The sequence below is a fragment of the Macrosteles quadrilineatus genome, unplaced genomic scaffold (genome assembly GCF_028750875.1).
Source record: "Macrosteles quadrilineatus isolate MER2022 unplaced genomic scaffold, UCM_ALF_1.0 Scaffold_3__2_contigs__length_128488019, whole genome shotgun sequence".
Classification (NCBI taxonomy): Eukaryota; Metazoa; Arthropoda; class Insecta; order Hemiptera; family Cicadellidae; genus Macrosteles; species Macrosteles quadrilineatus.
The window spans coordinates 117,112,655-117,129,673 of NW_026542596.1; the positions used below are offsets into that span (position 1 = coordinate 117,112,655).

Genomic DNA, 17,019 nt, shown 5'->3' on the forward strand with positions numbered 1-17,019 from the left:
AATCCTTTTCACCCTTATCAACTATACATCAAATATATCACGGATTTGGAAGTCACTGAGTGAAGCAGGTTGATGCTAAGATTACAAATCATATAAAAATCCCTATTTCAACGTAAAAATTGTCAATGGAAATACAAATTGTGATTCTAATGCTTTCAAAACATGTATCAACTACATAATGTATTATGTTATTGTAATCTTACATACATCCAAGACATACATAAACATGTTAACGCCATATATTTGTTCTCATATCATCCATGGCACATTCCACTAGTCATAGCATCAAGTTGTTAAAGGCTGTTTCACGTGTAAATGGAAGAACGGAATCCAATTGATGCCGACTCTAATAGCTCTATTACATCCTTCATCATCATACCACGGGATCACTATGTTGCTATAATGATTTGCTTGCATCAATTACCGTATTGCTTGGAATTTCTTCACGGTAAGGTACGTGCCGTGGTGATGACGTCATCTAAGTAATATTGAGATTTGTGATTGATGGTTACTCGTCATCGGTGCGTGGTTTAGCCAATGAAAATCAGCTGGTTCGGAAAACAATTAATGAGAATTGGTCCATTGCACCTCTGTCCTTAACAGAAATGGCTTTATCCTTAAAAGTGCAATATGGAACTCAACCTATTTAACGATATATCGCTCATTTCAAATAATAAAAAATACTTATTATAATGACCTCGCTTTACTTGCTAATAAAAATTATAAAATATAGGTAAAATTATTCATTACTATTTCCCTCTAAAAAATTAATTTGCAACCATCTGACGATTAAAATTGTGTTTGAAGAAATTTGACACTGTCGTGGAACAGACTATAATAACTCACTCAAAGCGATAACATCTCATCATGAAACTATTCAGCCTATACTGTCTTTATAAAGCACCAAACAAACCTTGCGGACACTTTTATAATTTCACACTACTATCCTAACTTATCAGTAATGAAATCTTCAATCACTTATCTAATCAATTTCATCTTATATCATTCACTTTCATCAACTTTCTTCAGCGTGACAGGTTGAACGTCATTTATCACTCTGATGATTGCTGATTACCGTAATCATTGTTGACTTTTATGACGTCGTAACTCGTTAATCCCTCGTAATCCTCTGTAGGCAGCTTAACTCATTCTCACTCATTGTTGTCGCTGTCTTCGCCTTGGGCAAGGTTTATGGGGAAGTCCTGGCCAAAAAGTATAATCCAATTCCACAAAGACCTTGTTTGTGCTGAAATGTATATGTTACTATTATTAAATTGGACTTTTCCAACGTGTCTTGTGTTAACTACACAACGTTTCTGGAGGTGGGAAAACTCCTCCCGTTATCAAGTGAAAAATACTAATTCTACATTAATCTATCAGGTTGTATTTTTGCATTTTGTTAAGATAAGTCCAATTTAATAGTATAGTAGGAACATTTCAAAACGTCTTGAAATTAAAAACTCTGAAAAATGGATAATCGACTATTATGTTTTATCTATGGTATTACCTTGTCTAAAAATATCCTGTACTTCGTAAGATGCTTCGTTTTACTTTGAGATTAATTCTTAACTTTATATTGACAAAAAGTTAAGAATCTTTCGCAAAAAAAAAAAACAAACTAAAAACTAAAACTAAACAAAAATAACAAATGATTGTTTAACACTTGGATTTGAACAAAAAAGTATGTAGTTTTGTCTGATATAAAAGCAGCTAAAACCGTGATATTTTCAAACATATTTTAAATAATTTAAATAGACTATTCTGAATTTAGGAGGGTTGGCTACTGTCTTGTATCATAGATAAAACATAATGGTTTATCTATGCTTGCATGGCCTTAAAGTAAATTCAAATGTTTGGTACAGTAAAAAGCTAATAAATATGAAACAGTGTTGCACTAACTAATTCTGGTTTTATTTAAGCTTTTTTTATTTACATTTTTAATGATTTTCTGTATACTATATCATATGATTGGCTACAAACAGGGCGGAAAGGTCTTCAAATTACTAAATATTAGTAATTTGTATACAGGGTGATTTGTACTCAGTGTGACAAAATTTTTTTGATGTAAGTACAAAGTAAATGAAGTGTGATGATGCATATCAAATGTTCCAAGTCAAAAAATTAGTTTCCCAAAAAATTATTTTATGTTTTTCAAAAATAACCATGTTTTTAAACTTAATACAGCGATTTCTCAATTACCTGTATATGGATTTGAGTAGATAATGTCATTTTCGTGTTCTACATTAAATTTTGAACAAGAATAATATAAAATGATGGAGGATCAGTTGTAAAAACTCCATTGTAAATAGATTCAAAGATAAAAATTAAGATGTTTGATAAAAATTTTAAAAACAATTGTCTATTACATTTTTCACACCCTGTATACAAGAAAGTGTCGGAATATGTTAAAAACTGCGCCATTTTATAAGCTTTCCAACCATATGCTACACTATTGAGGTTTAGATATTTTTTTTTGTTTGTTTTAGTGGTTTGAATACCAGAAAACAGGGAACTTTTTTACTGTTTTTACTGTTCAAGCTGAAACAAAAATACAACTTTTGCTTAATACCTGCCGACTTTCTATGTTTTAAATGTTAAAGACGCCATGCTTTGTAGTCTTCAAACCATTAAAGCGTACATAAGCAGACATAAACTTTAATAGTGTAGCATATGGTTGGAAAGCTTATAAAATGGCGCAGTTTTTAACATATTCCGACACTTTCTTGTATACAGGGTGTGAAAAATGTAATAGAAAATTGTTTTTAAAAATTTTATCAAATATCTTAATTTTTATCTTTGAATCTATTTACAATGGAGTTTTTACAACTGATCCTCCGTCATTTTATATTATTCTTGTTCAAAATTTAATGTAGAACACGAAAATGACATTATCTACTCAAATCCATACACAGGTAATTGAGAAATCGCTGTATTAAGTTTAAAAGCATGGTTATTTTTGAAAAACATAAAATATTTTTTTGGGACGCTAATTTTGAGACTTGGAACATTTGATATGCATCATCACACTTCATTTACTTTGTACTTACATCAAACAAATTTTGTCACACTGAGTACAAATCACCCTGTATATTGAACATTAATATTTAATTCAGATTATTAGTAATTGGCCTACAAAGTACCGTATCAAAAATATCACCATCCCCACTTTACAAACTGACCTAAAGATACAATTAGCCTCTATTAATATCCTCCCTTTTTCACTTTTCGTCACTTCTGTCCACCATTTTTGATTCTCATAACCTTCCCATGTATATCTACGGATCTAAAGGACATAGTGAAACCTTCCATGTCGGTTCAAGGAGTCGATAAGCATAACAGCTGACGGACACCATTGTCTACAATCAGCTGTTTAACTCGCCTTTTACGAACCAGCTGTGTGCAACTCCAGGTGTGCTAGGTTGTAAAACGAACACATGATAATTCAAACACATAAAACATGTATGGTTTTATGTGGCCGAATGTAGATCAGTGGAATCCGATTTTCCTTGCACCGACCTTCATGAGGAATTTGACCGCGGCTCAAGGTCAAAATCTAAATTAATGTGATAATAAATCCTTCAAAATTGTCGAAAGTTATTCTTTGAGGCCGAGCTCTGTAGTTTCATAGGCCTTGTGCGTACGTGTGTCTATTATATGGATTGTTGGACATATTGCCTTGACCACGTACTGAAATAGATGTTTATGAAGATTCGGGAGACATACCTTCTATTTTACCTGAATGGAAGATTATTGTTTTGAATCTCTTTGCAGTCAGTATTCAGTAAAAACAATTTACAATCTGTGTTGTTTTTGCTAAACCAAACCTCTGTGGAATTCAGCAGAAAAACTTCAAATTATGGTAGGCCCAAAACATCGATACTACATCAATCAGTATTATAAAATATAATACATGCACTTTAATACTATCGTAGATAAAATACCAAACTTAAATTGAAATATGTATAATTATTTGTCAAAATAAATATTACTAGCTGCGAAATTCACTATGCGATAAGTTTCAGGGGGAATTACATACATTTAATTTATATTGATACATTTACTTTATTTCACCAGTAAAACTCATAATTTTTTATTTTATTAACACCACCACTTTATTATATCACCAAAACTGGATTAGGTTTTTAAGATCTAGAAACAAATTAACTAACAATAAAACATGGAATCCAAATAAAACTATGTTATGATGAAACAATCCATATAAATTCTCTTCGTAATGGAGACTATTATTTAACTCTCTGCACGTTATTTTCTCCCATGTTTATAATTTGCATGATAATTCTAACCTTGATGTCACCCATATGAAGTCACTTACTGTCATAGACTTTTAACCTTGAGCTTGACATTATGTGACAAATAAATTCACTTGTAGGTACAACACGTTTCAACGCTAATTTCGACATTGTCTAAGCAATACTATTGTCTGTTCCGGCTTTAAATCACTTTAATTCAACCAACTAAACTTTAATATTATTAACTTAATTATAAATGACAATTTACATGCTTTACTTTTAACAGATTCCCCTTCTAAACATATTTGGAGTTTTGTATGTCTTAAAAGCATTCATAGATTTACTATATTGAGTTACAAATTTAAAATACGACTTTCGCATCTTTATTGTATATTTCATAAGACCTATAGTTGTATGTTTTCTGTGCTACCATGGATATTCAGTAATACATTCAAGTGTAAAATATCGTGAAATAAAACGAAAACTAAATATGTAAAGACAAATATTTCAGTTTGTAGGCTGAGCTGTGATGAGATTTCTGACCTGATAATTAGACCAATTTGTTAATTACAAGGAAAATATGTGGTTCGGATTCCACTATAAACTGTAGGTCCAATTGTTGTCATTGGCTGTATTATTAATTAACATCTGTGTCTCAGGAACATGTCGGTCTTAGTCGCTAACAAAACTACAAGATCGCGCCACTCATCCTTCACTCATTTTTGGGTAAAAATACGCACATAGTGGCGTCCCAATCCTAAATAATTTATATAATTGATAATTATTGATTGTTTATAGCACAATAGTCTAAGTGAAAATTGAATACTTGATTGATAGCGCAAACCTATCAAAGTCAGCGCCTTCCACAGCTGGTCTCGTAAAACGTAAACCATTGTTAACGCTTAATCAGCTGTTTATTGTCAGTTGAGCTGTAAGAGTTTACAATGTGGATTAACCTAATTTAAATTTACAAAGCTCACTACAATCTACAACTACCATTGTAAGGACAAGATTTCGAACAGTGTCAGTTTATGGGAAATTATGTGAAATATTTCCTAGACACATCGTGTTAAGGTTGGAATTTTATAGTGAATTTGGATGTTTTACGGGCAAATTTTGTTGACTAGTTAGACCAAAATTAGTTTTCTCAGTAGAATTGACAACAGAACTTCATGAAATTTTGCCTGAAGTAAAAAATGTATATTTGAAAATATTGTCAACATATCACATTTTTTTCTATTTTACACGGGGTTTTCAATTTTAGTAGCTTTAGTACAAGTAATCCGTTTTTATTAGATTTGGATAGATCCTATGTGAAACTATGACACTGCACCCAAAAAGAACAACGATTTGTAACCATAAAATGAAAGACAAAACGTGGAATGATTTTGAGATACACCAATCTCAAACTGGATAACTGGACTGATAACTGGACCCAGCTGTCTGGGCTTTTCATAAATAGTCCTAGCTATATAATCAGCTGATCAGACACAATGCCGTCATATGATTAATTTAACACTCTTCCCGGTCTCATCTTTTGGGATACACAAGGTGTCTCAGCCTCGTATAAATATAATTGTTGATTGGCAGGATTTGAACCCGAGACTGCACGCCAGAAGTACCACGTTACTCTGTGCCACTTTACGCCTCCCACTACTCCGCCTAGGGCAGAGACGTTACCCTTGTTTAAGTCGCATTCCTCGGGTCAGTGCCAACAAGTCCTCTGTAGCACCTTGGACAGACTACTTGTTTGATTGCAATACTCAAGAATAATAGCCCCGACTGCACTTCCTGTGCCTTAGAGCCCCAATAAATGGCTGTTGCTTCGACGTTCACCTTAATTAAGCGTTTAGCCCCATGGTTAAAATGAGGGAAAATTACTGTGATCCTGTTAAACTGCATGCAAATGACTTTGCAATAGCTTATGATTGAGTGGTAAATACATTTTTCGCTACACTACTGTGAAATGACATGTTTCGTTGCATGTTTATCACCTGCGAAAATCCACTATTACATTGTTTACTGTGGAAAAAGAATGTTATTTACGCTAAAGTAATGTTAACTATCTTTTTTGGATATTGCCGACGTAAACAAACAAAGATTTGTTATTGTTTTGTCAACTGTTTCAGTTTTCAACAGCCAAAACTATACAACCCAAGTAAATATTAACTTTAAATTGAAAGCATTAACCTAAAATAAAGAAATATCCTATGTCTGTTTAAATTAAGAAAATACTATTAGTCTTTGTAGTATAGCGAAAAGTATTGTTCAAATTCATAACAAGAGTAGGTATAAATAAAGTGGGTCCATACATATTCTTGACCATTTAAAGTGCTCGATAAATCTCACACTTTAAACAGGGTCTCAAATATGTAATGACTCACTTTTTACTCTTGTTATGAAATATACTATTTTCGAACTACTAAACATCCAAAGTGCAATCTTATTTTGATTTCATATCATGAAACTATCTATGACAGTTTGGTTTTAAGTTTATGAATTCAATACCTTAAATGAGTAGTGAGAACAAACAAATGCCCATGAATATTAGAACGCGGCCGTGATTCAATATAATCAAATAATGCCACTGACCCGAAAATAAACATGTTATTATTATTACTTAAATGTACAATTGAATGGACAAATAAATGGTGACAAAAAATGTGCAAACCATATTTATTGTTATTAGTATACTATTTGGACCAGTAAGGTATTTTTTTTATTTTTCTGATCATTACCGTTACTGTTCTAACATCTATGCAAACACCTTACAATTAATTTCCATCGGAGGGATTAAATAATACGGAACAGTGCCTTTTTCATTCCTTTTGCATTCTAAATGAAAGGAGTTGACGAATCGTTCCTCCAAATATTCGTAAAAAAGTAACTCACCGGATTTCATATAGCTTACATATTATTTGAGCTCATCAATCCTTGGCTTTGGAAGAAAATAAGGGATTTACTGATTAATGAGTAAGCACAAGCAAAACATTGCAAATGATTTTTAACTCATTAGATCATTTACTTTGACTAAACTTAAACCATGTTTGTTCTCTACAATGTTGCTAGGAGAGTTGATAGAGAACACAGGATAGAGCGAAGGCCCTTGGCCCCAGCGGAGGTTGTGAAACGTATCCTGCTGTAGTGATGAAATACCAGAACGGGTGCACGACTGGGACAACCCAGCTACCGGTGTCTGTGTGTAACGGGTACAGAGATTACTTTGGGGAATCTGTGGGATAAAGTTGGATTCGTTTTGTATAACAGAACACCTGGCAATCAGAATGTTCATTCATAAAAAGTAAATATATTTTGGATTGCTATAAACTTGATCCAGCTGCCTTTTTTTTCTTCGAATGATGGGACATTTTAAAGAATCAGATGATATTAACAAAGCCAATACAAGGCATTCTACACCCATCCCATACCTCAACCCCCAGGAAGAGTGAGCTGGTGTAGTGGCAGAGGACTTCATTCCCTGAGGTCCTAGGTTCAAATCATGCCAATCACCAATGGATTTTATCTAAGTGATAACGCCGCAGCCCCAAGGTCTAGTCTGAAGTAATGTGAAAAACAATCCCACGCCAGAGCCTATCGTTATTGAAAAAAATATCTGAACCCCGCTAAAAATATCTGTTCTTGGGAAAACCACCGGTACCGAGAACCAAAAATTTATTTTAGTCAGGAACCGGTACCGGTATCGAATTTGGTAATTGTTGTACTGACATGACTAATTAGGCCCACAATACTCTCAGCTATGTCCCCAACATAGTGATTTACTGTGTCTCTACCCATTTAAACTAGTGATAGACACAATGAATAAAATATGTTCACAAAATAAAGTGTCAAAACACCACGTTCACATGTTTTACAACACAACCGCAACTAATTATTATACAGTTTCCAGCATGTTACACCATTGTATGCATTTGGAATAACAAGTATCACGAACCAAAAAAGGTCCTCGTTAACCACTTGCTTGGCATTGCCCCGTCAATTTCACGGAGAACAAGATGTGCCAAAGACAATACAGAAGCCTTGATATCACAAACCGTGGCGGAACGTCTCGACGACGGCCTTCACGGCGAGAGTTTTGGACTTCCTGGGTCCTCTGGGATAAAGCAATGGAGGAGTCAACCGTTATATCCCTCCTTTCCACCAGTCAAGGAGTTGTTGAACGTTCTGTTATGAAAATAACCATAGAATTGAGTTGAAAGATGCATCTTGCAAAGCAGTTTTCTGTAGGCCTATGTGATTTTTTTTATTATTTGTACAAATAGGATTCGTATAGCATGCAAAATCTAGAGCGTGAAAATATTAATTTACCAACAGATCCCTTTAATTTGCCAAAATAGTTGTATAGCTACTAAATATCAAGGAATAAACCATGAACATGAAAACGTGCTCTTTACACGTCAAGAATATATTTTTCTGAATTTGTAAGGAAGTATAGTAGGTATGGAGAAATGCGGAAATGGAACCTTATCAAGAATTTAATATTTTTTCTAATCGTAGTCTACTCTTTAAGAAACAAAAGTTAGTTCTCAATTTTCTGGGAAATTGGTACACAGCACAGCAGTGGACAAAACTCTAATAATGCAATAATAGTTTAGAATGTATACAAGCAATAGTTGACAGGGTTGTTAAATTTCTCGATGCACTCTAATTAATTACACATTAAGCGAAGAACATTGACTACATTTCCATTCCACCTTGTTCTCAATCACGACTTCGGCGATTCCACGAACCGCAGATTATCAGGGAGTTTTCGCAGTCTGTCATTCCCGACCGTTATCACTGATCAGCCTATACGTGATAACGTGATAACGTGCGTGCGGGGAGTGGTCGTGACATTGGCGTTTCGGCGCGACTGCTGCGGGCGTCATCAGGTGCTGGACCCCGACTGCTCCACTTACAGGAAGGGTCCAAGGTTCGCGTAATGAAGTACACGATTATGACAGAGCTGTACTGATAACTGGTCATTTGTCTCGATTGGAGATTTGTGAAGGGTAGACCTTGTTTTGTTTCGTTCTACAAAAATGTAGGAGTGCTATTTGCCAGATTGATTTGTTATCTGACTTGGTAGTTAATTTAAGTGGGTATTGGAATAAATAAGTTTATTGTAAAGTGCATAATCATGAATGCAATTTTGCGTGATTCTATATTGAACGCTCTACTGTACTATACTATACTATACTATACTATACTATACTATACTATACTATACTATACTATACTATACTATACTATACTATACTATACTATACTATACTATACTATACTATACTACTGTGCTGTTTCCAGTATATTTTGTGAACTTTTTACTATAGTCTGTATGATGGAACCTGTCTACCTGGGACTGGTCAGTAGTGTATGTTATTTTGCGCGATTCTATTTTGAACGATGTACTATGATTCCCTTTCCATTACCAGTGGGAAATTTGTTACTATAGTCTGTATGATGGAATCTATCTTCTGGCTTTTCGTCTACCTGGGACTGGCCATACAGACTATAAATGTCAGTCATAATAGTAAAATTTGTCTAACGTAACTGTCTTGAAACGTAGAAAAAATACGATCATAAGCTAATTAAAGATCAAATTCATCAGGGTGTCTTCTTCATGGGCCTAAATAAATAAAAAGGTCTTTATTTAGCCAGCGTTTTTCAGATACAATTCAAAACAACTTTTGTCATCATTCTATTAAATGACGGGAAGTTGACATTTGTTAAGTAGTTTTCCGTAATAACATTCCTGAATAGGTATTTCCTTTTTCAACCTTTCCTGTGTGAGCATTACTCACAAGTCTGAATCTACTAATTTGCAATGAGAAAGTTCATTTAAGATTATTTATCGCCAGTAATAGATCAAACAAATAAGGAAGCACTTGACCGTATCCTTGTTAGATGGTGATGCACGTTTGAATCAAGTTGACTGACCTAAAACCATGAGAGTGAATTCTAAATGACACTGTTATATTTAATATGCGTTAATGTAAAGGTAGGTCTTGTATTTTCACTTGTAACAATCGCGCATCATACATACTTTGAAAATCCTTAAGGTCTTTGCACGATAGCGCCTATTGATCTTGGTTTATATTGTCAAATGTTCAAAAATTGTACTTGTTAAATGGATTTTAGATCTAAAGGCTTTTTATAACTTGGTCTTTCGGTACTCTTCAATGTTCTCGGTTCAGAAGAAAAAAATTGAATTTGCGTAGTTGTAAGAGCATTTAAGTTGCAGATTTGTGAAATACGCATGAAAAGCGACCAAACTTGTTCAAAGAATTTCAACAGTTTAATTTACTCTTGATACGAGAATGGGCCCAACAACATATAATCAGTAACTAAACTAACTTTACGTCTGTTATGATACCTTAACTATCATTCTACAAAGATGAAATGAAATGAAAAATCCTTTATTTTTTCAGGCAAAGTTAGGGCCACATGGCCCTTTCTTACACTTAACCTGACATTAAAAATATAACAAAAATAATGTGACATAGGGATAACTTAATATAATTAAACATAAAATATTTAACGATTCAAGTACCTACATATCTAAAAAAAACATACAAATTTAACAAATAGAAAAACACATTCACACACTCTCGCATACACGCATCAGCAAACGCGCAAGGTAACAGTAGCCCTAGGACACGCCAGCCGAGACCATCTTCTCAAAATAGAGCTTTTTCAGTGCCGCCACAAACTGGGAACGTTTTTCAAGGGTCTTAATGTGTAGGGGTAGGCCGTTCCACAGACGACAAGCGGTAACAACAAAAGCCCTGCCATAAGCTGTGGTCACATGATGAGGTATACGCAATGTGATCGAAGAATAACGAGACATTCGTGAACTACCCTGAGACACAAATTTAAAATCGGATTTGAAATATTTTGGGGAGCCTGTTTTCAAAATTGAAAAAACCAATGACAAAATTTTAATGAATCTTTGATCATTTAATTTCAGGATGTGTGCCTCAAGGTAGTATGGCGTGATATGCTCCATACGTCGCAGACCATATACAAATCTCAAACAATAATTCTGTGACCGCTGGAGCATACCCGCCTGAGTCGCAGTCAAGTCATTGATCAATGAGTTACAGTAACTGAAGTGGGGTAGTACAAGTGATTTGATCAAATGTAGTTTAGTGTGTTGTGGTAAAAAATTATGTAATCTTTTCAATGAATTTATGGAGGCAAAAACCTTTTTTCGTGTGTCCGTAACTGCTATGTCCCAAGTAAGTGAGAAGAGTTGAAAGATATACCAAGATTCTTGACATTGTCGTAGTATGGAAGTGCTTTGCCATTAACTGTGATTGGGTTTATGGAGTCTAAGTCAATTGAAGGTCGAAGTCGAGAATGGCTAATGACAATCGGTTTCGTCTTTTCGTGATTTAGTATCAGTCCATGATTCTCAGTCCAAGTAACAATTCAGTTGACATCTTCATTGATCCTTCTGACACAGTCGTTTTCGTTGTTTTCGGTGAAATGGTCATAGATTTGTAAGTCGTCAGCGTACATGTGGTGTTTACAGTTGACCAAGGTCAATTTTATGTCATTGACGTAGAGTACGAAGAGCAGAGGCCCAAGGATTGACCCTTGAGGCACACCGCATGTAACAGTCACCCAGTCTGATCTCGTGTCACCAATCTCCACACATTGCTGCCTATCTGACAGATAAGATCTCAGCCATTTAAGAGAAAGATATGTTAAAGATAGAAAGATATTTAAAGATATGTTTGGAAACAATTGTGTGGCATGAGTTCAACACTATGGCTGTAAGAAACAAACTCATTCATTTGACCATTGACTATTGGATACTGAGCTGAAGTTGTACCAATAGTTTAAGGTTTCACTTAATTTTCCCTGTGGAAAGAACTTGAAATATTTTTAAATTACCTTTTTTGTAGTAGCCATATTTTGTTCTTGCATATGTATACACTATTCTCAAAATATATTTTGTCACGGAAGTGTGGCATCTTCAGGGATTGTCACAGTGGCGTGTTCTTTTACTATTCTCCAATATTTTACCACGGATTGAAATGAAATAAAATGAAAAATCCTCTTACTATTCAGGCAAAGTTACTGCATTCACGGATTGTGGCATCTTCATAAAAAAAATAAAACTAGTCATATAACAGCATAACTTCTTCACTGAAATGCCATCAACATTTAAGGTTACATTTTATTCAACCCTTGTGGTCTGTTTCAGGTGTGGTGCTCACAGGTGTTGTCTGTTAGAGTCAAGAGGCCGAGTCTTGGGTTTGCCGAGACAGCAGAAGTAGCCTTCCAGACAGGACCTCCCAGGTTCAAGACCTGGGCTACGTTTGCCAGGTAACTTACTTGGCTAAGTGTTAGGTTTTAGTGGCGCTATCGAGAAGTAAACTATCTTCTTGAAGTTGTAGCTAGAATTGTGAATTAGTAGTTCAATTGGCCAACCGATAGATTTGTTACTGAAAATGGTCACTTATTTCACCCGCAAGGGCAACTTTAATAATATGGCATACGTTCCATCAAACGTGCTATGCAAAACGAAGATAAACAAACTATTAAAATCTGAAGTCTGCTGCTACGTTCCTGCACAGGATCTATGCCAGACCCAGATACCATCGGGATGTCACTTAAATTAAGGATGCTTTTAAACTAAAGGTGCTTTTAAATGACGTGGCGTCGCCCTGTAATCGAGCTACGTGGAAGTCGCGAATTTTGTATATATTTGTAGGCATGGTCTGTGGATGCAATACTCCGTGGTGTGGATTAACGTCCGCATTAGTGAGTACTACGACGATCCGCAGTACTATCCTGATAATGAGACCAATTCGTAAATTACAAGGCAAAAATATGGTTCGGATTCCACTACAAACTGTAGGCCCCTTAGTTGCCATTGGTTGTATGGGCTACTGTCTAAGGATCATGTCGGCCTTAGTCAGTAACAAGACAAGATCGCGCCACTCATTCTACACTTATCTCCATTCATACTTGGCTTAAAATACCTACCTTCGTATAGTCGTCATTTTAATGAAAAGTAATAAAGTAAGGTGGCATTAGATAGTTATAAGGCTAGGGGTTTGACAGTACCAAAATAGTAAAAAATCCATCGTGGTCGAAACACACAACAATAGTATCGCAGTCTAAAAAAGTCTCAATCACTAAATTGACTTTGAGATCACAAGTATTCTTTCTGTATCCAAAATCAAAGTCTATAGCTTAATAGCAATAAGATATGCCCCAGAATTCAAATTTTAGGGTTTTTATAGGAAAGGAAAGTAAAGTTTGTTCGAATTTTCTCGGAATAGTTAAGGATAAGAATCGTGCAAGATCATGAGTTTGATGCGAACTCATTCACCTAAGTCTATTTAATGAGTATTGAGTTGAAAAGCCAACGTTGAATCGATTGTTTATGACTCGGTTTAAATGGTATTTCATTATGAAAACTAGATCTACGTGACAGCTGAGTGGTTTCTTATGATATACTAGCAGAGTCCCCGTCCTTCGTACGGGGTTGGCATATAAGTATAAATGCTTATTGTAGTTATGGGAGAGGACACGGTTTAAGAAAATTTGGTCTTTTAATTTATACGGTATCCTATAGTGTCCTACAGTATCTACCATAGCCCTAATTTTCTACCACTGCACCTAAACCAGTTTTTAGTTAAGGAAAAACGACAGGAAGAAGTAAAAATAACAACCTGTGTTTAACTTCCCATTTTAAGAAACTGCATTTCGTATTGTGTTTCTTCTGTTCTTTCTAGTTTTATTTGTTACTTAAAAAGTTTAATATCTCGTTTAGACATTCATTTATTAATTAATTGATCTAAAGAGGAATGCATGAAACCACGGAATTTTATGGAGGATTAAACAATAATTGGCCATTAAATTTGAATGATGATTAATAACACGTTTCATCATAATGAAAAGACTTAGTGAATTCCTGAGGCTTGTTTCAAGCTGGTTACTGTATTTGATTGCATGCAGTTCGTGCATCGTGAAACACTAATGATTAATAATATTCAGTGTGTGTATGAAATTGCTTATGAATTCTAAATACAGCATTGCAAGATGAATAATTAACATATTGAGTAATGTTTGTAATTTGTCATTTTTAACACTTAGCAGCTTTTGAACGATTTTATTAGACAGTTTTATTTTAAAACTTTTTTATGAATCACTTGTTAGAATGATTGTTTACGAATTAAACCTGGATGGCTGAGAACAGTTTTTTTACAAATATACAGGGTGTCCCGTAACTCTCTGGACACTTGTATATAGCGTTATTCCTTAGGTCAAGACAAACACATATCACCATAGGAACATGGGTCTGTGGTGTCTAGTTTACCGAGTTTTCAATGATACCTTATTTGTTAAGATTGGATAAATAATAACAGAGAAACGTGTTGTTTTCGTAATGTATGACCACTTTTCTCCATTTAAACAATGCTAAACAACGTAAAAGGAGTATAAGCATTGTTTAAATAGAGAAAAGTGGTCATACATTACGAAAACAGCACGTTTCTCTGTTATTATTTATCCAATCTTAACAAATAAGGTATCATTGAAAACTACATAAAATTTACAAACTTTTTTGTATCTGGCAATTTTTGTGTAAAGTTAACGGTGTTCGTGAAATTTGGCATCAAATGTTTTAAATGGCCGCCATTTTGAAACGGTTATTGATTTTTTAGTATAATTTCTAACGATATTAGGTTTTAATAAGATTAACATTTTTGCAAAATATCAAAGCTGAATCTCAAACCATTTAGGAGTTATTAATGTTTTTGTAAAAACACATAAATGACGACAGTCGGTAAACTAGACACCACAGACCCATGTTCCTATGGTGAAATGTGTTTGTCTTGACCTAAGCAATAACAATATATACATGTGTCCAGAGAGTTACGGGACACCCTGTATATTTAAATCCGTTCTAACAACATTTGCTTACAATTATGTTAACTGAAATTCCTAATTCCTCCCAAGTAAATTTTCAAGGCGACGCATTCCAGCGGTGCTGATCGGAACCTGATAACTCAATCAAGGTCGTATTGAGATCAGAATGACCTACAATCAGTACGAGTGATTATCAGTAATCAGTCACTCATAGATTAGGTTGTAAGTATTGTGTGACTGACCAAGTGTGTGATTGTGGAAACTTTCAATCAGCTCGACAACAATGAAAGTCAATGTCGGGTCGAAGTAGGACAGTGGAGATTTTTTAGAACACTCCGAGATGCCTAATTACTAAATTGCTTGATAATTAACTAAGTAACGTAGTCTCGTTCGTGTATTATGGTGAAAGATATTTTCTTGTAGTTTAAGTGTCTTTCTGGACCTACACAAACATTTTCGGATGTGGATGATAAAAGTGTACTACAAAAATAGCAACGTTTTAAATTTGATGATACAATCAATTATGAATATTAACAGGTGTATCATAATACCATTGATGTTTTAATATTATGGTATATATAATTTGAAGTAATTTTTCATCCAAATAGTACATAATTTAAAGAGAGTCTCACAGAATATCTCGGCCACAGTTCTACTCTGTCATTTGTCAGTAATAATAGCTGACGTGATTAAACATTTCGTTATTGATAATAAGCAGTTCATTCAGTTAGGCTTGGTTAAGTTTCTTTATACATCCGGATAACTAATTGAAAGTATCACACTCAAATCGTGAGCTCAATTTAAATATGTTTTTTTTTATTCGGAGACTGGACAGAGCTTAACCATTGAAATAATGTATCTACTATACATCGTCAAAGATACATTCTAACTGATTCCAATATAACAGAATACATTTTTTAAATATATTTTAATCATATCGTGGGGGGGGGGGGGGTTGTGACATGTGGAGGTGTGAACCTTGGCACACTGTGTGTGCGTGTGTTAGTGTATTACCAGTATTACCAGTTGAGATAGGGACGCCACCTGGGTGCGTATAAACCAAATATTAGCGAAGGATGAGTGTAGAATGAAGTGAGATTCCGTGTAGCTTTGTTACTGACCAAGACCAGCTGTTTCATTAGCCATTTATTAAAAGCCCAATGATCAAGGTCGTGCGATGAGAGGTAGACGGAGTGTCCGAAGATTGTTGGGAGTACCTCAAGGTTGGATACTTGGTCCGTTGTTGTTACCTCATATCTGCAGCACGCCTCGCTCCGCCCATGCTAATGCATCGAGGCAAGGCTTTCTCGGAAAATATCTGAATAATTGGCTCTTTACTTGTTCATTGATAATTAATTATGGCCTTCGGTGGTTCCAGTTGTTGTAGTATATTATATTCACAGTTACCTTATTAGTTTAATTCCTCTCATCGTATGTTTATTTATCATTTTACAGTTTACTATTGTTGGTAACCAATATATATAAATACCCTTTCAAAAGTTTGTACTGGATTATTATAGAAAATGTTTTATTATATTTTATTGACTCCGTATATGTATTTAATTAAATAATCATAACAGCACCAAGAATAAAATAACCCACAAATAAATATCCAACAACGTATATAGAGAGATACATGAATTATTGCAAGGGGTTTTGTCTTATATTTTGCCACTTTATATTATGAATCCGCCATAAATAGAAATGTTTAAATTTGTTTCAATCATTAAAAGCAAAGTACTGAAATGACATTTTCCACTATCAACCTCTAACTTTTTTTCGCCCACTATCCTACTTGTAGCTCCGTTTGGTAATTATTAATTATAATACAGTTTTTATACTTTCACGTCTAAATTGAACATTCAACGCTGATTTGTATTTT

The 17,019-nt window shown here is 34.4% G+C and overlaps 1 protein-coding gene across 1 annotated transcript in view; it reads left to right on the top strand.

Annotated features, from left to right (window-relative positions):
- The window catches only part of LOC128990863 (proton-coupled amino acid transporter-like protein pathetic), a 71,576-nt gene that overhangs the window by 40,517 nt on the left and 14,040 nt on the right, over positions 1–17,019 (top strand). The window contains exon 5 of the mRNA XM_054413486.1: positions 12,463–12,584. Within this exon, the coding sequence (XP_054269461.1) occupies positions 12,463–12,584 (122 nt within the window). The remainder of the gene's footprint in view (positions 1–12,462; positions 12,585–17,019) is intronic.